This window comes from Microcebus murinus, chromosome 6 (assembly GCF_040939455.1).
Source record: "Microcebus murinus isolate Inina chromosome 6, M.murinus_Inina_mat1.0, whole genome shotgun sequence".
In the NCBI taxonomy this organism is placed as follows: Eukaryota; Metazoa; Chordata; class Mammalia; order Primates; family Cheirogaleidae; genus Microcebus; species Microcebus murinus.
The window spans coordinates 5,898,576-5,919,722 of NC_134109.1; the positions used below are offsets into that span (position 1 = coordinate 5,898,576).

At 56.0% G+C, this 21,147-nt stretch overlaps 2 protein-coding genes across 4 annotated transcripts in view; one reads left to right on the forward strand and one right to left on the reverse strand.

Moving 5' to 3' along the window:
- Positions 1 to 10,575, forward strand: part of WARS1 (tryptophanyl-tRNA synthetase 1) — a 41,067-nt gene extending 30,492 nt beyond the window's left edge. For all 3 annotated transcript variants that reach the window (XM_012747094.3, XM_076003719.1, XM_076003718.1), the window contains 5 exons: positions 440 to 540; positions 1,381 to 1,493; positions 2,064 to 2,237; positions 7,668 to 7,808; positions 9,345 to 10,575. In XM_012747094.3, the coding sequence (XP_012602548.3) occupies positions 440 to 540; positions 1,381 to 1,493; positions 2,064 to 2,237; positions 7,668 to 7,808; positions 9,345 to 9,506 (691 nt within the window). In that variant the 3' untranslated portion in view covers positions 9,507 to 10,575. The remainder of the gene's footprint in view (positions 1 to 439; positions 541 to 1,380; positions 1,494 to 2,063; positions 2,238 to 7,667; positions 7,809 to 9,344) is intronic.
- Positions 10,576 to 14,261: 3,686 nt separating this feature from the next.
- Positions 14,262 to 21,072, reverse strand: SLC25A47 (solute carrier family 25 member 47). The gene is made up of 6 exons (XM_012747121.3): positions 20,954 to 21,072; positions 18,537 to 18,580; positions 18,144 to 18,215; positions 17,371 to 17,553; positions 15,612 to 15,921; positions 14,262 to 15,299 (listed from the first exon to the last, which is right to left on the reverse strand). Exons 1-6 carry the CDS (start codon positions 20,979 to 20,981, stop codon positions 15,019 to 15,021), a joined length of 918 nt encoding a protein of 305 aa, XP_012602575.2. The 5' UTR covers positions 20,982 to 21,072; the 3' UTR covers positions 14,262 to 15,018.
- Positions 21,073 to 21,147: the final 75 nt, after the last annotated feature.

Genomic DNA, 21,147 nt, shown 5'->3' on the forward strand with positions numbered 1-21,147 from the left:
GACAGTCTCCCACGACACCGTATGTCTCAGCAGAAAAGTTCCGAGGCTCCAAGCTGGAGCTCTCCAGCCCGCTGAACGCTTGGCTCTGGCAGAGCTTAGCTGTTCTGTGTGAGCCACTGGCCTCTGAATCTGCTTCTCTTCTGGCCTCACTTGCGTGTCTGCTTCACCCTGGTTCCATGCTGATTTCCACCTTCCCCAGTCAGCTCCACAGGTAAGAGTCTGTCTGCTCTGCCTGCTGCAGGTGTCTTTGCCTACATGTGGCTTCTTCACAGCTTCTTGGTGCTCACATGTCGACCACAATGTGGTCCCCAGGCTGTGTCTGTGGCCCAGTGTCTGGCCCGTGCTGAACCTTGTTGACATCCAGTTCTAACTGCTGTGACTTTGCCCTCAGTGGAAGCCCACCCTCCAGCTTGGGGTTTGATTCCAGTTGTCTTTGCAGGATGAGCCCAGGCTTCTACAAGAACGTGGTGAAGATTCAGAAGCACGTTACCTTCAACCAAGTGAAAGGCATTTTCGGCTTCACGGACAGTGACTGCATCGGTAAGGGGCTGCTGCCGCCTGCGCACCCCACCCGCTCCCGCCAAAACAGGAGCTGAGTTCAGGAGGAGACAAACGCCAGGGTTAAAGTGTCTCTGAGATGTTATCATTTGCAATTGTCTCTTAAAATAGGATCCCCAGACGTGGTTTTCCCTGGCACAAAATGCACTGTGCCACTTTCCTGAGCTATGTGAGGCCGCACTGCAGGATACAAGTCTGTCCTCTCCTCAGTCATCCATTTTAAGGTTTAGAAGAAAGAAAACTATGAGGACAACTTTGGCCCTGGGCGGAGCCTGGCACTTTATCCGGGGAGTGGCCGCTGCTTTGTGCTTTTAACGATGGTGCTGGCAGCGATGGCTGCCGTCCTCTTAGTCTCCCCAGGGACACGGGGTGTCTCATTCTGAAATGGGCAGTAATTACATCAGCAACACCCAAAATACTGAAAACCGCTTTGTATACCAAAGTATTCATCATAATTTATGATAATTAAAGATAGAGAACCTAAATGCCCAATAATTAGAGAATCGTGAAGTAATATGGTACATGGACAGAATAGAGCGTGTCTGATAACGATGTGGGTAACACTACGAAGTGAAAAGGAAGGAAAAAACTAAATATAGTATAATCACAACTGAAATACCTCAAGTAAAATATAAAGAAAATGGATAAAAGGACATTAATTGGGACTATAGTTTTTTGGGTTTTTTTACTTTTTTGCATTTTTGAGGTTTTCTTTATTGGCTATTTTATAATGGGGAGAAAACCTATTTTTGTTGATTCCTTTATTAGTTAACCAGAAAAGGAATTGGTCTCATGCATCAAATGCTCTTTTCTTGCTTTCAGGGAAGATCAGTTTTCCTGCCATCCAGGCTGCTCCCTCCTTCAGCAGCTCATTCCCACAGATCTTCGGTGACAGGACGGACATCCAGTGCCTTATCCCGTGTGCCATTGACCAGGTCAGCAGGCAGAACTGGGTCTGTGGCTGGGCGCGGGGGCTCATGCCTGTAATCCTAGCACTCTGGGAGGCCGAGGTGGGCGGATTGCTCAAGGTCAGGAGTTCAAAACCAGCCTGAGCAAGAGCAAGACCCCATCTCTACCATAAATAGAAAGAAATAAATTGGCCAACTGATATATATAGAAAAAATTAGCCAGGCATGGTGGCGCATGCCTGTAGTCCCAGCTACTCGGGAGGCTGAGGCAGAAGGATCGCTTGAGCCCAGGAGTTTGAGGTTGCTGTGAGCTAGGCGGACACCACGGCACTCACTCTAGCCTGGCAACAAAGCGAGACTCTGTCTCAAAAAAAAAAAAAAAACCTGGGTCTGTGAGTCTGGGGTGCCGGCAGCAAGTTCCTCGCACTCTTCAGCGGGGCAGGGAGCCATTGACTGGTCCTAGGGGAAGAGGGAGCCGGTTTCTGTAAACTGAGTGGAAGCTTGAGCGTCTTCTGTGAAGATCCTCTCGGGGGCTGCTCAGTGGCTAGAAGCCGGCCATTTGACCAGCTGTCCTCAGCAGACCCCCTCTCCCCACAGGATCCTTACTTTAGAATGACCAGAGACGTCGCCCCCAGGATCGGCTATCCTAAACCAGCCCTGCTGCACTCGACCTTCTTCCCCGCCCTACAGGGCGCCCAGACCAAAATGAGTGCCAGCGACCCCAACTCCTCCATCTTCCTCATCGACACCGCCAAGCAGATCAAGACCAAGGTGAGCAGTGCCCCGGGCAGAGCCTGCCAATGAGAGCAGGGACACATACCCCCCACTTGCTCAGTCCTTTCGGCGTCGGCTGCCATAGCAGTGCTGAATTCCAGGGCTGCCAGCTGTGCTCCTGCGTCACTGCAGGCAGCCTGTCCCTGTTCCCAGACACCAGGTGCGTTTGTTTTGTTTGTGCCCTTTCCTCTAGGTAAAACTCTGAATTGTTTTCCCTGCTTTTCTTACTAACACTGTATTGTAGAAGCAAAGTCATGGCAGTTAGCTTAAAGTTATAATCAATGTGGATGTTATTAAACATAGCAAAGATATTCGTGTATTTTTGAGCACGCTCTGTGTTCCAGATGCTGGGCCAGGTGCCTTAGTTATGTTTGCTCTTCTTAATTCTCTCTGGGAGCTAGCAGTGCTGCTCCTTTCAGAGATGGAGAGGTGCAGCTCAGAGGATCACCCACTGGACCAGCCGTCTGCGCCCAGAAATGAGCGCCATTGCTAAGGGGGTTTAGGTGCTGATTTTCTCCCATAGACATTCTTGCTGAGGGACACAGAATTGGGAAATGACCTTCAACAGGGCAGTCCTGCCAGCCCTGGGAGTGCTGCATGCAGCAGGCACTCGGTAAATATTTGTCAAGTTACCAGAGAAACTAGAACTAGAACTTAGTTTGAGCTTCCTTATTTTTCAGGGCCCCAGACTATTGCTCAGTTCTGAACTGCCAGCATACATGTAATCCCTTCACTATTACGCAAAGCCATTTCCCTGGAAACAAGCATATGTCTGCGGGAGGAGTGATTGCAGAGTGATGGGAACTGTATGTTAGCCGCGTAATGCAACCGTCTGAATCACTGCCAGGCCTCTGACCCTTCTGGAAAATCCCAAGCAGGTTCTGGTTGACAATGGGGAAAACCTTCATCTAAAATCCTTCCTTTAGGGAATGACCTCCAACTCTCCCCCTCAGCTTGAAGCTGGTGTAATTGGGACTTTTTCTTTCCCTTTCACTTCTAGCTGAAACTTCCAGAGCACAGAGTGCAGAGGAAGGGGAGGGAAGGGCCATAAGAGAAGTCATCTGTTTTGTTTTTGAGAAGTTTGTTTTGTTTTTGCTTTTGAGAAGTTGTTTTGCAATAATTGCATATGGCTCTGGAGCATTTTTAATCCACTTAAAGACCAGCAAAGACCTGGAGGGCTGGGTGAACAGTGAATGGGAGCTAGGAACCACACAGGTAGACAAAGGGTCACCAGGGCCACCAGCAGCCTATAGAATGGGATGAGGTCAGGCCCGCCCGGCCCTCATTGTAGATCCTCCGCCCAACCGCAGCTCCAGAATCAGAATCTCCTTGCTAGAAGAGAGGGAGAGTATGTGCTCAAGCCTCCTCCTGAAAAGTACAGTGATGAACAGAAGCAGTACAGTGATGCAGCTGGCTTTGCTGTGTGATCCAGCTGAATCCTGACACCCTCCCTAGCAGGCTGTGTCCATTTGTGGTTGAGGAAAGCAAGGTTCAGGGGTCCAGCAGCCTTCTTATGTCCACGTAGCTGGGAAGCAGTAGGGCCAGGATGGGAACCTAGGTCCTCCTAGACTGCAGAGCCCCGGTTTTCTGGATTCTAAGATGACACAGCAATCCATTCTTTCCCCTCTTATCAATCTACACGGAACACTTCTGTGACCAGGTGTATCAGAGATTTTTCCCCACACCAAGCAGTTCTCCAGAGGACACCAAGTGGATATCCTATAATTAAACTGAATTCTAATGCTGTCTTCCTGGAGGCAGTGCCAGATCCCACAAGTTGGAGGCCCAGTCCCGGCAGACTGCCCCTACTTCAGATGCCCGTCAAGAGTCTGGGCCACCCGTTCTTCTCACTGGCTGGCTACAAACCAGGGTTCCCATGACCCTCTCCTTGGGTTTGATTAATTTTCTAGGATGGCTCACAGAAACACATTTATTGGTCTATTATCGTGGCTGTTACAAAGGACACGGATGAGCGGCCAGATGAAGAGATGGGTAGGGCAGGGCATGGGCATGCACAGCGCAGGGCTTCTGTGCCATCTCTGGGCGCACCACTCTCCCAGAGTGCAGCTCAGCACATCTCTGTCCAGGAGTCTCTACTGAGCTCAGTCTCCAGCCGCCTGTTCCTCTTGCCTTTCCCAGGGACAGATGGGTGGGGCTGGAAGATCTGACCCTCAAATCCTCTAATCACCTGGTCTTTCTGGTGACTGGCCCCACCTGTAGGCTTTCTGGGGCTCCGCCCTAAGTCACCTCATTCACATAATCTCTGGTGTGATCAAAAGACTAAAAATGGCTGGTCACAGCTGTAGCTCACTGAGTGGCTCACTGGGAGGCCGAGGCGGGCGGATTGCTCGAGGTCAGGAGTTCGAAACCAGCCTGAGCAAGAGCAAGACCCTGTCTCTACTATAAATAGAAAGAAATTAATTGGCCAGCTAATATATCTATAGAAAAAATTAACCGGGCATGGTGGCGCATGCCTGTAGTCCTAGCTACTCAGGAGGCTGAGGCAGCAGGGTTGCTTGAGCCCAGGAGTTTGAGGTTGCTGTGAGCTAGGCGGATGCCACGGCACTCACTCTAGCCTGGGCAACAAAGCGAGACTCCGTCTCAAAAAAAAAAAAGACTAAAAAGATTTTCCTATCACTCAAAGTTTTTAGGAGCCTAATATTATAACAAAAGATGCTCCTATCACCCTTCTTACTCAGGAAAGTACAAGGAATTTGGGAGCTCTGTGTCAGCAGCAAAGACCAAGCATATTTCACATTGTACACAGGCCTCTGCTCTCCAGGTGTCCTTGTGAAGTGGGAGCAGTCGTTCTGGCTTCACAGACTGCCGTGGGTCTTGCCCGAGATCACCTGTGAAAAGTGTGAAGTGCGGCATACCGCCCTAGTTTAAGGTTTGAGTTCAGCAAACAGCTGGACAGCCTAGTACTGTATGAGCAGAAACATGGGTCTCCTGGCCTGTCCCAGGACCCTGCCAGAGCCCACAGAGTCAGCCAGCACCTTTCACAGGCAGCCTTTTTCAGTGGGATCTTACGGCCAGGCACAGTGGCTCACCTGTAATCCCAGCATTTGGGAAGCCAACAAGGGAGGATCACTTAAGGCCAGGAGTTCAAGACCAGCCTAAGCAAGAGTGAGACCCCCATCTCTACAAAAAATAGAAAATTAGCAGGGCATGGTGGTGTACCTGTGGTCCCAGCTACTCAGGAAGCTGAGGCAGAATTGCTTGAGGCCAGGAGTTGGAGGTTGCAGTGAGCTATGATTACACCACTACACTCTAGCCTGGGAAACAGAGCGAGACCATGTCTAAAAATTAAAAATAAATGAATGCATGAATGAATGAGGGATCTCTTCTACAGGACAAGGACAGATATCCATAACAGAGGTTGCCAGCCTGGCCACCCACCCATGATCTCTGGTCACAGGGCCCCTTCAGGCCCTGTTCCCAGCGCAGACCTTGGGCTACAGCTCAGCAGCTGCAGCTCACTGGCTCTAAGAGCTTTGTGGGTAAACCAGGGTTCTGCCCCTCAACCCAGGCTCCTGCTTGGCATCGTTTCCTGTCACTCAGAGACACAGTGCTCACCTCTTCCATCATCTTAGATCCTGGTGGCAGCATTCTGGGCCGTGCCACCAGGACTGTTCTCTACCTTATCCCAAACCCACTTTCCTAAGTCAGGCCTGACAAACTATTGCCCCAGCACTACTGAGCACTGGCCAGATCTGACACGCGGCAGACCTAAGCCACTCGCAGTTCTTCAGCAGCATCCGGAAGCCTGGGGTTCTAGGAAGAGTCAGCCCAGCCCCGACACTCCCTGCCACACGAAGCAGGCTCTTGACACTCTGGGTCTGGTTTTCTTCACCTGTAAGGCAGAGAAAGCAGTAACAGAGGTCTTTAGGTTATTGGGGATAAAATGTTTGTAATAATCCTAACAGCCTCCCCCTGCACCCCATGTGGCAGGCACATCTGCTGGGTGCCCACCATAGGACAAGGGGCTTGCCCCAGGGAGGAATAATACGTGGGTACTGGGCAGTGCCTGAGCATCCTGGAAAACGTGCAGCAGAAGTGAGTTTCCTTGTTCTCGTCTCTGACAAAGGGCTGGGAACTGCCCTTTTAAGTAACCGTAGAACTGCCCTTGGAGTCTGGGAGACTGTTTTTAGACTTTCTTCCTGACATTGGAGCTGCTTTTCCAAGGCCCAGCAACGGTGGGGTGTGAGGGCTGCCACACAGCCAGTGACTCCACCAGGCCTTTCGACCCTAGGAGAGGCCAGTACTAGTTGATTTTTCTTCTTCCTGTTTATTTGGTAGTCTCCATAGTTTGCATAAAGAGAAGGCAAACTTCCATTTGTTACCTTTATTCTTTTAGCTTCCCAGATGCCCTACCAGCCAGCCACGTTGCGCCAACTCCCCTTGTGCAAGGCCCTGCCCAGGCCTCTTGAGCAACTTCTACTTTCCCTGAGTAGCCTCCTGGCAACACCCCTCCAGAAAGGAGATGGGCTCCTTCAGACCTCACTTGTTCCTGGTGACCTTTACCCCTAGCATCCATCTGCTGCTTCTAGATAATCCCAAATTATCCAGTTAGTAATCTGCTCTGGAATCCTTCTGGATAGACTTACTAAACATAGCAACTTGGAATTTATTGACTCTTCCCACCCTTTTTTACCATTAAAAAAATTTTTTTGTATGACATTTGTACATAGTAGGTTTCTCAAATACCCGTTGAAAGAATGTTAAAGGGATTTTATCTGTCCTTCCTGGCTTTTATTTTCCCCACCTCTTGGCCCTAATTACTCCAAGATTATCAAATTTATCTTAGGCGATTCCTAAGGCCATTTTGTTAGTTTCTGAGTTTTTCTTTGGCTCCCAGAAGTTTGCCTATTTTTCAGTGGAGGCCCGTGCGTAGGCCCTTCCTGACAGCAGGCGCCTCGCGTGTCTCGCTTCCCTCATTAGCCTCATCCTATGTCTCCTTGTTCTCATGTTCACTGTAGAGAAGGCAGAAGCCCAGCTGGGGTTGGGTCCTGCATTCGTGTGCCCTGTTAACCTAGCTCCCCGGTCCCAGGGAGTAGGCTGCCCTTCCTGGTCATCCTTTTCTCTGAACATGAATTTTACTCATCCTTTTTTGAAGCTCATCATTGGAGAATACTTAGGACATTTTCCTAAAATTTCAGCCCAGGTAGTGCTTTGGTCTTCCCAACTCCGTTCTCTGGGGTCTTTGAGAAGAGGGGCCTTCAAAGCTCATTTCCTCTCCCCTTCCCCTTCCCCCTCCCCAGGAAGGAACTGTGTGGGACCCTCTGCCAGCTGTGGGTCCCAGCCTGCCTGTGGTTCGGAATGTGACAGCACTCACTGACCTGACTTCCAGCACTTGGGCTCCCGGCCAGTTTCCAGGTGCAGGACAGGCAGGACTGACAAGCATTTGTGTGTCCTCTTCTGGCACAGGTCAATAAGCATGCGTTTTCTGGAGGGAGAGACACCATCGAGGAGCACAGGCAGTTTGGGGGCAACTGTGACGTGGATGTGTCTTTCATGTACCTGACCTTCTTCCTTGAGGATGACGACAAGCTTGAGCAGATCAGGAAGGTGAGATGGGAGCCCTGAGGGCCCGCTCAGCCCCAGCCTCTGACACCATCCCCCACTCACTCACACGGGGCCTGGGGACCCCCAAGCTGGGCATTGGGGGGGCGCCTGGAGCTTCCTCAGTGTCTGGGCCTTAGGAACAGGTGCTCAACTGAAATGAGATGAAAACTGAGTAGGGTCACTTGTGTTTTTTAATCATATGCCGAAAAACCTCTTGAACAAATCACAAAAGAGAAAATACAAATTTCTATTTATTTGGTAGCCACACAAAAAGATTTCATCTTACTAGTCATCAGAGAAATATACGTTTACACCATCAAAGTTAAAACAATTCACCTATGGAATTAGCAGGGGGGTTTGTGTTGCTGTTGACCGGGTTTTCAGCGACCGCATACCAGAGGCTCCAGGTCACGCCCTCGTGAGCGGAGCATCTACGGGCACAGGCTCCGTGTGCGGTGTGGCCCTGAGTGCCAACAGCCCAAAACATGTTCACAGCCTTCGCCTCGGGTATTCCAATTCTTAGTATTTTTTCAAAGGAAATAATCCTGAATAAAGAAAAGCTTCTGATGGGTGGGGTGGCTCACGCCCGTAATCCCAGCACTTTTAGGAGAGGCCAGAGGATCACTTGAAGTGAGGAGTTCCAGACCAGCCTGAGCAGGAGCAAGACCCCGGTCTCTTTTAATTAAAAAGTAGGAAATTAGTCGGGCGTGGTGGCTTGTACCTGTCATAGTCCCAGCCACTCAGGAGGCTGACACAGGAGAATCACTTGAGCCCAGGAGTTTGAGGTTGCAGTGAGCTATGATGAGGCCACTGCACTCCAGCCTGGGTGACAGAGTGAGACCTGGTCTCAAAAAAAAAAAAAAGATGAAAGAAGAAGAAAAAGCTTTCCATGTAAAAATGTTCAAAATGATAATAGCAAAAAAGTTCAAAACAGACTCTGTACAACAATTCTGTAAATAAGAATTGTTATAGGTGCTCACTTCGATCAAAAAAAAAAGAGAAAAGAATTGTTATGGGACGGATTATTGTATAGGCGTTAACTACTTTGAGTTTTAGTGACATAGGAAAACATGCCTGCGGCAGTGAGTAAAGGACACCAAATTGAAATGCTGTGAGAGATCAACTATGTTTAGATAAAACACACAGGGAAGAAAACTAAAAGAAAATGTGAAATGTTGGCAGTGCTCATCAACCTCTGAGTATTAGAATTGAGGGTGTTTCATTCTTTACCTTGCCGATTCTTTGTTGTTTGAGTACTTCATTAAGTTTGTTTAATGAGCATTTGTTGCGATCAGGAAAAATAAAATCACAGATTTTGTAGAAGCCAAGCAGGCTGACAGGATGATGGTTTGTTTGGTGTGCTCGGGCAGTCTTAGCTGCTTAGCAGAGCCAGGTTTTCAGTCATTTTAGGAAAAGTGTAAGGTGTGGGTTATTGTCACAGTAACAGAAATGAAAGATAGGGTGCTGTGGGCTGAGTTGGTGTCCAGAGGCAGGAGGGAGCGGCCATCTCTCAGCCCCTCTGTCCCCCCTCCCCCGCAGGATTACACCAGTGGAGCCATGCTCACCGGCGAGCTCAAGAAGATGCTCATCGACGTGCTGCAGCCCTTGATTGCCGAGCACCAGGCCCGGCGCAAGGAGGTCACGGATGAGATAGTGAGAGAGTTCATGACTCCCCGGAAGCTCTCCTTCGACTTTCAGTAACGCTCATTTTGTATATGCATATAAAAAGATGTCACGTATCAGTAATCCCAGCCCAATCAAAGCACTGCTACCTGTAGACTTCTGTCACACTGCAATTACTGGGCCTGATGTCTCCAAGCCCCCTGAGTGTTCCAAGACTGTTTCTTCCTGTGACTATCATCACTTCTGTCTCTTGTGGGCAAGACACTGTGGGGTGATAAGGGTGCTAGCTAACTTTGCATGGTCAGATAGAGAATCCAGCTGGAGTCTCTCCCACAAAGCAACCCCGGGAGTGGAGCCCGTGCCTGGAAGTCCCCTGGCCAGCCTGCCGTGACCCACAGAGGACTGTCCATTTGGAAACATCCCAGGCTTCCAAATATACTGTTAAAATCTATGCTACAAAAAACTATTCTATGTATGCATATATGGAATCAAAATGTCATTATTGTAAAGCTAAAAAGTGTTTTGAAAAACTGATATAGGGAAGCTAAATGAGCACAAGATGTAATTCAGCTCATGCCAAAAAAAATAATAATAACTAAGAGCTTTGCTAAACATTTAACTAAGAAACCACCCAGCTTTAAAAGCTACTTTTACCGTTGAATATTGCACAGAATTGGGCAACTTTTATTAAATTGAGTCTTGCAGGTGAAACTTCTCAGTTTACTTACTAAACTCCAGACCATGCATGTATTCCACTCCAGAAATCATGCTCTTTCCTTTAGTATACTAATTTTTTGCCCACCAAATAATCCTCGACACTCCATCCTGCAGAAACCAGAGGTGGCTTCACCCTGCCTGTGTTCGATGCTGAGGAGAGACTGTGGCTTTTGCTTTGGCACTAGACTGGTGTAGAAGTCAGCAGAGCAGTGCCCTGGCTGTGTCCCCAGCGGCGGACATGGCTAGAAAAGCGCGGTGTCAGCCCTTGAGGCCCTCTCGGGTGTCTGTGGGCAGGCTGCCTGGAGTCACAAACCACGTGCAGGCTTGGAAAAGCAAGGCCACATCTCAGGGAAAGCCCTTGGTTGACATGTCTGGGTCTCCTCTTGACGGCTTTGCCCGTTGGAGTAAATAAACTTCCTTTGCTCCTGCCTGCCCGCGTGGCTGTGCTCTGTCTGGGACGTCTGAAGAGGGAGCCGAGGCCCCTCCCCTGGCCCCTCGGGGAATGGCCTGAAGTCTGCTGGGGTCACATCTGGGGGTGAGAACTCGCAGTCTGAGAAACCACACAGCGCTGAGATGCGGGCTCCCAGGAATCAGCCCGGGCTGCAGTTGCTCACGCTGGGAAGTGGCCCCAACAGCCTCCCCCGAGGGCCCTCTCTCACCTCACTGGATGTTTCCAGCTGCCTGGTGGGGAACGCAAACAGATGTTGTCCTCATTTTGTGGAGGAGGAGGCCGGCCATGGCCGCTCAGGCACTGCCATGTAGTGACTGGGGGCTGGGCCAAGCCCCGTTCTCATGGGGCCCAGGGCTCACTCTACCTGCCCATCCTCATTTTGCAAGTGGGGAAACTGAGGCTTGGGATGGGGGGACATGACTTGTCCAAGGCCACGTGTGACTTTGTGACAGAATGGGTCTGCCCTACTCTTGGTGTTCCTGCCTCCACACACACAGGGATTATTTTACAATTGATGGAACTGAGGTTCCCACCATGGGAGGCTGGAGCTCTGAGTTCAAGTCCCCACTCAAGTGACAGTATGAGCTCACCTAGGTCTCATCTTCCCAGCCTCCATTCCCCCTGGGCCTCCCAGGCCCCAGCCCCTGCCCACCTGGATGCAGTGGCCAGTGTGGACGAGCTTCCTGCACGGGGTGGTGTAGCCAGGTGGCTCCCTCATACCTAAGTCACAGGTGCACATATGTGGATACAGTAAGGGCCGACGTGCGCAGTCCCCAGGGCGGGAGAGCTGCTGGGCTCGGTTACGGACCAGCCAGAGCGTCTATTGGCAGGGCCTGGGTGGGGCCTGGGCCCAAGGAGGAACACACCCACACAGCTCCTCCCTCACCAGCTGTGTGACCTTGGCCAAGCCACTAACCGCTCAGGCCCTCCCTCTCCTGCCCTGTGAAAGCAAGCAGTGCTGCCCGGTGTTCAGGGTCTGCGCAGTGCCCTGGTCAGCGGTCAGGTGGCTGGTCAGGACAGAGGAGAGCCACAGGGCTCCCGCACCTCCTCCACATTTTGCTAAAAACTGGTGGCTTGAAGTTTTCTGAGCAAGGGCTCATCTGGATGAGGAGGGACAGGGCGGTGGCCCAGCAGGTGTTGGGGGTGAGGCGTGAGGTCAGTCTCAGCCCTCTGTGGTGAGCAGTGCTGGGGGAGCAGTCCTCACTCCAGCAGGCAACGCCAACTTGCGGCCACGTGGTGCCAGCCCAGCTTGCCTCTCGCCGCACGGCCCCAGCCTGCTGGGAGGAGCAGCTGAGTCTGCTTTTGGGGCTGAGGGTGGGACTGGTAGGGGGTGGCTGTGGAGCAGGAAACAGGCCTGCCTCTGGCCTCCAGCCTCCAGCCCACGCTGCAACGGCAGACCGCTCCCCCGCATTTCCCCAGACGCAGACGCTCTGGGCCTCTGTGGGAGCCTAGGGGCCGCCCTTTAGCTCCCATTTGTGATTGCAAGCACCACCTTGGCTTTGTTAAGGCAGCGCTGCGTAACGGGAGGACCCCGCTGTCGCCAGATTGTGTGATTCTAGGTCAGCTCCTCCCAGATCCTTCACTTCCTCTTTTTTTTTTTTTTTTTTTTTGAGACAGGGTCTCACACTGTCACTGGCACTGGAGTGCAGTGGCATCATCATAGCTCACTGCAGCCTCAGCCTCTAACTCCTGGACTCAAGCGGATCCTCTGGCCTCAGCCTCCCAAGAAGCTGAGACAACAGGCGTGAGCCACCACTCCCAGCAAATTTTTTTTTTTCAGACTAGGTCTCGCCGATGCCCAAGCTGGTCTTGAACTCCTGAACTCTTGACCTCAACCGATCCTCCTGCCTCAGCCTCCCAAAGTGCTAGGATTACCCTGACTCATTTCTCTATTTTTAAAGAGGGGACTATCCGGGCACGGTGGCTCACGGGAGGCCGAGGCGGGCACATTGCTCGAGGTCAGGAGTTCGAAACCAGCCTGAGCAATAGCAAGACCCCATCTCTACTATAAATAGAAAGAAATTAATTGGCCAACTAATATATATAGAAAAGATTAGCCAGGCATGGTGGCACATGCCTGTAGTCCCAGCTACTCGGGAGGCTGAGGCAGCAGAATTGATTGAGCCCAGGAGATTGAGGTTGCTGTGAGCTAGGCTGACACCATGGCACTCACTCTAGCCTGGGCAACAAAGCAAGACTCTGTCTCAAAAAATAAATAAAGAGGGGGCAGGTCCTTGCCACAAACAGGTTGTAGGGAGAGTACATACAGGGTCCTTCCTGCAAAGCCACCTCACCGGTGACAGCCCAGTGAGCCAGCTGCTCAGAAGGAGCCAATACACCCTCCCGGACTAGGACCCTTGGAGCCAGCAGTGCTGCCAGTAACCCTCCTTCCAAGACGAGACAAGTGTGGTCAGCGGTCATGTGGCTGGTCAGGACAGAGGAGAGCCGCAGGGCTCCCGCATCTCCTCCACATTTTGCTAAAAACCGGTGGCTTCTTGAAGTTTTCTAAGCAAGGGCTCATCTGGATGAGGAGGGACAGGGCGGTGGCCCAGCAGGTGTTTGCGGGTGAGGCATGAGGTCAGTCTCAGCCATGTGGGCAGGGTTTGAGGGATTCTTTAAAATTTTTACTAGCTGGTGCTTTTTCCCAGCATTTGGCCGGAGCATCTCAGCGTCTTTCACTCCAAGCTGGATGTGCTTGCAGGAATCTAACGCAGGACTCCATCCATCCGTCCACTCATCGTTCATTCCACAGCCCTCAGCACCTGCTATGCACCAAGCCCAGGTGCTACATCCTGTCCTTGGGCAGCTCACAGGCTCGGAGTGGGCTTGGGGGCAGATGAGTGACAGACAACCAACCAGGTCCCCATGGAAGCAGAGCAGGAGACACCTGAAAGCTCGGCGGTGAGGCGGTAGGGCTTCCTAGAGGAGGTGATGCCTGAGGGGCAGTCAGCAAGGCAGGGCGGGGGAGGGCATCTCTGGCAAAGGGCACAGGGCGTAAGGTCAGGTACCCACAAGCTCAGCCAATACGGGACCAGCATGACACGGGAAGAGGGTTCCCCCACACCCTGGGAATGGAGGGTTGGCTCAGCAGGACACTGGTGGGCATCGGGTGCACAGACTCAGCCAGGGCCGGTGTCTACGCGTGAGAGTAGTCGAGGCAGGTGTGTGCCAGCTCACCAAGTCCCACCTGCCCCTCCCAGCTGTGTGGCGTCGGGCGAGCCCCTCTCCCTCCCTGAGCTGTTTGCTAGTGTCAGGCTGCTGGGATAATCCGGGTAAGGTGCCTGGCACCCTCCCACCTCCACCCCTCTGGGGGGGCGGCTCACAGCCAGGGCTGGCTGGAGCCAGGTCGCACTCAGGAAGCAGGTGGGTTTGGGACGGATGTTGAGGAGCGTGGACGTCATGCTGAACAGACCCCTGCTGCAGGGCTCAGCCACAGGCCAGGACCCCACAGCCAGCCAGGGCGCGGGCGGGGCCTCAGGTGCCCGTCTGCACAGAGGGAGTTCTGGCCACACAGGCTGGGGGCATGTCCAGCAGGACGGGAGCTGGGCGGGCCATGGCCCCACACTGCCGGGATGACCCAGGCCCCCGGGGGTCCAGGGATGCGCTGGAGGCAGGGAAGGGGCCAGCAGACCACGGACCAGGAGCAACACCACTGAGCCGCCTCAGAAACCGAGAAACCTTTTATTGACAACAGCTCCCAGTGGGCCTTTGGGGTCTTCACGGGCAGGCGCGGCATCTACAGGCAGAGCGAGGGTGTGAGCAAGGGTGCACGAAGTTCCTGGGCAGGGACGGTGACCCCAGGCCCCTGCCAGAGCCAAAGCCCAGGTGGGCACGGCTGTCCTGGCAGGGTCCTCTCAGCACGGCCTGGTGCAGGGAACAAGGCGGGCCTGGAGCCACCCACGGTGGCAGCCCGGCAGAGCAGGCTCACCGCAGCCCCCAGGCTGGTGGGGGGCGCAGCTGTGCCCGCCTCTGAGGGGACAGTGCGCGCAGAGCATGGGAGAAACGGCAGTGGGGGCAGAAGGATGGGATGGGGTAGGGGGTGCGGAGCCTGCGGCCGGGCCTATGCAGGGATATTCCGAAGGCGTGGGTCGGGACAGAGGCCATAGGGAAGCTGCACGGACAACTGACCACATGACGACCGACTCCACGTGACATGCGCTCGTAACTGAGGCCCGCTCCTCCCTGGCTCGTGTGACCCTCAGGCCAACCCCGGCTGACGGCAGATCAGCCCCTGGACCTTCTTGTGGTCGGTGGCTGGGCAGGCCAAGCTCGGGCCTCGGGTGACCAGCACAGGGAGGCGCCCAGCTGTCCCGGCTGGTGGCCCTGTGGGGGCCCGACCCCAGCAACACTCCGCTTTCCTCGTCCAGCCACCACCACCTCTGGCAGCTGCTGGCCGGTTGGCTGCTGGGGGGTCGGGACGAGCTACGTGAACAGGTCCCGGGTGAGCCTCAGCACAGCCTCGTAGGTGACGAAGACCACCATGTTGACGGGGAAGGCGCGGCAGCAGTTGAGCGCCAGCCCTTTGAAAAGGACCCGCGGCCCCTCCTCCCGCACGCTGGTCACCACGCAGTGCAGGAGGCCCCGGTAGCGCTGCTGGCCCTGCCCGTCCGCCTGCAGGCGCGACTTGATCACGTCCATGGGGGTGGCCACAGCCCAGGCCAGCGCCCCTGCACAGCCTCCGGCCACCAGCACACCCAGCACATCTGCAGGGAGACCAAGGGCCTTCGCTGGGAGCCCGACGGGCACCCTGGCTCCCTGCCGGCCCATCCGCATTTTGCCAGTGCAGAAACTGAGACTTGGGAAGGGAGGTGTGCCCTGTCCAAGGCCACACAGCGACTGAGCCCGAGCAGGTCTGTCCTGGCCCGGAGTGTTGAGGGAACTGGGGCTCCCACCCTGGGAGGCGGGAGCCCTGGGTTCAAGTCCCCGCCGGGGCACCAGCATGCAGCGCGACCTCGCCTCACCCTGCTCTTCCCGCTGGGCTGGCCCCTGCCCACCCGGGCCCCGGCCCCACTCACCTGGCCGGCTGAGGCCAGCAGGGGTGAGCCACTCGCAGAGGATGGCATAGGAGAGGAAGTAGGTGGCGAAGGAGTGGCCGTCCCGGAACATCAGGGCCGAGCTGCCCTTGTAGAGGCCGCGCAGCCCCTCCTCACGGGCCACCGAGGCCAGGCAGTGCAGCGGCCCGCGGTACCTGGGCGCCGGGCATGCAGCAGGAGGCGCAGGACACAGCGGGGGCACAGTGGAAGGCCCCGAGGCCGAGGGCCGCCGCTGCTGCGTCTGCGTCTGCAGGCGCACCTTGGCCACCTCAGTGGGTGACGTCAGGAACACCTGGAGTGGAGCAGGAGGCAGGCATGGGGCGGCACCTGCAGCTCCGCCCACACACCCTGGCCCTGGCCTCGTGGGCCTCACGCTGCCCACAGTGATGTCAGGGAGCTAAGTAAATGCCTGTGACTCGGGTTCGAGAACGTAAATACCGTATCAGTAATACGGTCGTGTCACTAATGTTAGCTGCCATTTTGTGGGGGGGGGTGCTGGGAGTTTACACTCCTGACATCACTTAATTCCCATCATGCTGTCTCTTCTCTTACAGAAGAAGAGACAGAAGCTCAGAGACGTTCCCATGCTGGCCCATGGTCACTCAACTAACGAGAGTCAGAACCAGGAGCCAAGGCCGGGCATGGTGGCTCATGCCTGTCATCCTGGCACTCTGGGAGGCCCAGGAGGGAGGATCGTTTGAGGTCAGGAGTTCGAGACCAGCCTGAGCAAGAGTGAGACCCCATCTCTACTAAAAATAGAAATAAATTAGCTGGACAACTAAAAATATATAGAAAAAAATTAGCTGGGCATGGTGGCTCATGCCTGTAGTTCCAGCTACTCGGGAGGCTGAGGCAGCAGGATTGCTTGAGCCCAGGAGTTTGAGGTTGCTGTGAGCTAGGCTGATGCCACGGCACTCACTCTAGCCTGGGCAACAAAGCGAGACTCTGTCTCAAAAAAAAAAAAAAATAGAAAGAAATTAGTTGGACAACCAAAAATATATAGAAAAAATTAGCCAGGCATAGTGGCACATGCTTGTAGTCTCAGCTACTCGGGAGGCTGAGGCAGGAGGATCACTTGAGCCCAGGAGTTTGAGGTTGCTGTGAGCTAGGCTGACGCCACGGCACTCACTCTAGCCCCGGCAACAGAGTGAGACTCTGTCTCAAAAGAATAAAAAAGAACCAGGAGTGGAGCCTGGTCCTCTGGACCAGTTGGCCAGGCCTTTGGCCTCCGTGCTGCCTGCATGTGTTTGGACGCCTTCCTCGGTCTCCCTGGAGGCCCTGCGGCAGCTCCCGGTGGTGCCGTGCTGGTTCAAGCCTGGCTCCCCGCTGGAGTGTGAGCCCCAGGAGGCAGGGACCGCGGCTGCCTTGGCCTCCACGGCGCTCACCCAGCAGCCGGCCGGGCACGCCTGGCCATGAGGAGCGCCAAGTGTCTGGCAGCGGCTGACTGTGTCCAGGCATCTCAGCGCCCCCGGGCATGCCTATTCAGCTCCCCGTGGTGGCTGCTAGGTGACTTCCTGTCTCTCTGGGTCCCCAGACCCCGGCAGGGACGGTCCCTTTGTTTAGCCCCCACCCCCACCCCGGACTGCGCGGCAGGACAGCCGAGACCCCTCACCCGTGCGCTGCTGAGCCTGGGCCGGACACTAGCTCCACACCCACCGTCCCCTGGCTCCATGCGTGGCCTCCAGTCTGCCCTCACCGCGCCTCAGTTTCCCCACCTCAGCCTCTCTGAGGCCTCACTTACGCGGACGAGGCCGGAGGCGCATCCCGAGAGGGTGATGTCGGCCTTGGCGGGCTTGGCCTCGGCGCTGCCGTACCGGAGCCGGCAGATGTGGGCCAGGCAGTGGCGGTAGGTGCCGAAAGACACAGACGACACCAGGGACACGGTGCACACGGGCAGCGAGAGGCCCCTGTAGAAGCCCCGCACCTGGCGGACGGGCGCGAGTCAGGCCAGGGCCAGGCGGGAGGAGGGGCCGCCCAAGGGAGCCCAGCCTGGGCTCGGATAGATCTGGGCAAGTCTCGGCCTCAGGGCCCTTTTCCTCAGCTGTCACCTGGCTCACAGTACTCTACTTGTGAGGCTGGGTGGGGCCAGGCCTGACGGGCAGCTGTTTGATGACGGTGACAGAGAACAGGCATGTTCTATCACGGCTGCTCCGAACCCCGGGTGCACTTGGGTAAGGGCCTCCAAGTCCTTTCCCTGGGTGGGCTCTGAGCAGGACCCTGAGACCCCTGATGACTCCACCCAGCACTGCCTTCCGGGAGTGCCTGCCCTGGAGGGGACAGAAATGCCACACATGGGTCCCTTCCCCAACCTTCACGGGCCGCCTCCAGACCCTCTGCTGGGGTCAGGGACCTGCTTCCGAGCCCCTCGTCCACACTGGAAGAGCCCATGGGGCCGGCACAGTTGTTCCCACTCGGAAGGTGAGAGCTGAGGCATCGCCCGCAGCCGGCCATGGCAGGGCTAGGCCCGGCGTCCCCCTCCCTGGCCCCCCGCCCATCCCCTGGCCCCAGGCCTACCCGCTCTTGGCGATACGTGTCCCGGACACAGTGCCAGATGCCTGTGTACTTTGGCTCCGTCTGGATCCTGACCTAGGGGAGAAGGGGGCTTCAGGACGGGTGGTCCCAGGCCCAGGGCATGCTCAGCAGGCCCCGGGGAAGGGCGGAGTCACCGTGCTTGTCACGGTCATGCTGGTCTGCGAGCAGAGCGGGGACAATGAGCCCCATTTAAGGTGAGAAACCTGAGGCCTGGGGTTGAGAGAGACTGAAATAGTCCAGGGACCATGGGGAGCCATTGAAGGGGTGTGAGCAGGAGAGGGCCGGGTCTGATTAGCATTCCACAAAGTCTTCTGGCCATGGACGGGGTGCAGGACATGCTGAGGGGCGCTGGGGTGGGGGTGCCCGTTGCCGCACCTTCACCGTGTCCAGAGGGTAGCCCACAGCAACACCGCAGACACCTGGAGGAGAGAGAGCAGAGCCCGTGAGGAGAGCGGGACGAGCCGCACTCAGGACGTGCCCGCCGAGAGCAGCCCCCGCCCGTCTGGTCTGCACGGCCCTCCATGCGGGCAGCAGCCCCACGCTGCAGGTGGGGAGCAGCCTCCAGGTGAGCTCCGCCAGGCTCGCCAACGATCCTCCTGCCTGAGTCTTGGCCCAGTGTGGCCTGCCCTCATCGCCTCGAGCCAAGGACATTCCTCAGCCTCCCCGCCAGTGTGGTGTCCGGGAGAATTTCTGGTCCGACCCCTGCCCCGAGCCAGCAGTCTGTGAGGGTGTGGGGTGTGCCCGCGAGCCGGGAGGTGACTGCACATTTCAGCCCCGGTGGGAGGAGGGCCCCGGGCGCCCCAGGCTTTGTGACAAGCCAGCAGCTCCTGGGGCCGCTGGTGCCTAGAGCCAGTGCAGCGAGAGTCCACGGCTTGCAGAGGCCTCAGGCGCCAGCCCAGGCTTTGGACCAGGGCCCTTCGCCCTCTGCCGGGGCGCCCGGGTGCCACCGTCCTGTTCCCCGACACCAGGGCCTCGATGTCCAAGGGGCAAGCCAGAGAAGGAACAGGCTGGTGCCTGGGGGGACCGTGCCCTACCCTGAGGGGGCGAGATGAAGGCCGTGGGAGGACGCCGGGCACACGGGCTGTGGCCCATCCGCTGCGCGTCCCAGCCCTCCATACACACGCATGAGTGAAAGAACGGTGCGGATGAGCAAAAGACCGAGTGGCTTGGGCAGAAGTGCCCTCACACACCTCACTGGACTCCAGCACGCCCTTCAAAACCCCACCACAGCATCACCGCCTCCCTGGAGCCCTCCCTGACTTCCGTGCCCAGAAAGGTGTTGATCACAGATGGTCTTGCTGCTGCCCCACCCATGCCGTCTCCACCTGCAGAGCTAGCGTTCCTCCAGGACAAGGCCCAGGGCCAGGCACAGAGCAGGGGCCCTTCCACCCACGCCTCCCCGAGGGCTCTGGAGGAAGGACACGGGAGGGAGCAGTTGGCCTTGGCTGGCAGGGAGCTCCTCCCCTCTCCCGGGCGCTGTTCCCAGAAGCCTCGATGCTGCCACTGCTATGTCACAAGACCAGCAAGGCCTTGGGTGCCTTGTTCAAAACAGCCCTGCAGCCTGCAGGGTCGATGGCCTCTGAGCCTGTGTCCCAAGGGGCTGCTGGTCGCTCTGGGTTTGTTTTTTTGTGTGTTTTTTTTTTGAGACAGAGTCTCGCTTTGTTGCCCAGGCTAGAGTGAGTGCTGTGGCATCAGCCTAGCTCACAGCAACCTCAAACTCCTGGCCTCAAGCAATCCTCCTGCCTCAGCCTCCCGAGTAGCTGGGACTACAGGCATGCGCCACCATGCCCGGCTAACTTTTTCTATATATTTTTAGTTGGCCAATTAATTTATTTCTATTTTCAGTAGAGACGGGGTCTCGCTCTGGCTCAGGCTGGTTTGGAACTCCTGACCTTGAGCAATCTGCCCGCCTCGGCCTCCCAGAGTGCTAGGATTACAGGCCTCTCTGGGTCTTTTGCAAAAAGCCCTTTCCCCGGAGACCCAGCCGGGCACACACGGCCAGAGCGGTGGAAGGGTCGGGGGTCTCCAGGACCCAGGCCTGTGTCCCTCACTCTCCGCCCTCCCCTGGGGCCTCCCAGGCTGTGGCTCCGTCATCCTTTCCAAGCCAAGGACTCCCAGCCCAGATGGCAATGACCCTCGGCCACCCAACGGACGGCCCCCACGCCTGGCCCACAGCCTGGTCCCCAGCCTGCCCTCAGCCTCCTGCCCACGCCCCAGGCCGTGCAGACCACCTGCTCCCCCTCCCAGGGCTGGGTCGCCGTGGCTGTACGCAGCCTCTGTCTCCCGGAGAGCCTACTGTCTCCTCCCGCTCCCACAGCCCTTCAGTGAGCTCCTCAAACCCCGCTACTGGGCCGGGCGCGGTGGCTCACGCCTGTAATCCTAGCACTCTGGGAGGCCGAGGCGGGCACATTGCTCGAGGTCAGGAGTTCGAGACCAGCCTGAGCAAGAGTGAGACCCCGTCTCTACTATAAATAGAAAGAAATTAATTGGCCAACTAATATATACAGAAAAAATCAGCCGGGCGTGGTGGCGCATGCCCATAGTCCCAGCTACTTGGGAGGCTGAGGCAGGAGGATCGCTTGAGCCCAGGAGTTTGAGGTTGCTGTGAGCTAGGCTGACGCCACGGCACTCACTCTAGCCTGGGCAACAAAGCGAGACTCTGTCTCAAAAAAAAAAAAAAACCCACTGCTGCCAGGAGCTGTCCCCCAGCTAGGGCAGAGCGCTGCCCTGCCTCAGCCCTCCTGGAACCCGGAGTGGCCTCGCCCTGCACACCCTCCGTCCCTGTCTGTTACCTCCGAGGGCTCCCGCGACAAAATCCATGAACAACTCGGCTGGGAGGGAAGGCCCTGGGTCTGCTGCCCTGGAGGGCTCTGGTGCCACCACTGGGGCGGCCTCAGCACCTCACGTCTGCTCCTCTCAGACCTTAAATACCTGCGCTGGGGGCAGGGGACAGGAAGCCGGAGCTTGTTGACAGTGGCCCAAAGGC

Bases quoted from the DNA above. Each gene is read 5' to 3' on its own strand.
- SLC25A47 (XM_012747121.3), bottom strand. From the start codon at position 20,981: ATGGATTTTGTCGCGGGAGCCCTCGGAG. The intron at 17,554-18,143 runs GTAGGCCTGGGG...CCCGTCCGCCAG, and splicing joins ACACGTATCGCCAAGAGCGG to GTGCGGGGCTTCTACAGGGG. The intron at 15,922-17,370 runs GTAAGTGAGGCC...GCTCCACTCCAG, and splicing joins GCGCCTCCGGCCTCGTCCGC to GTGTTCCTGACGTCACCCAC.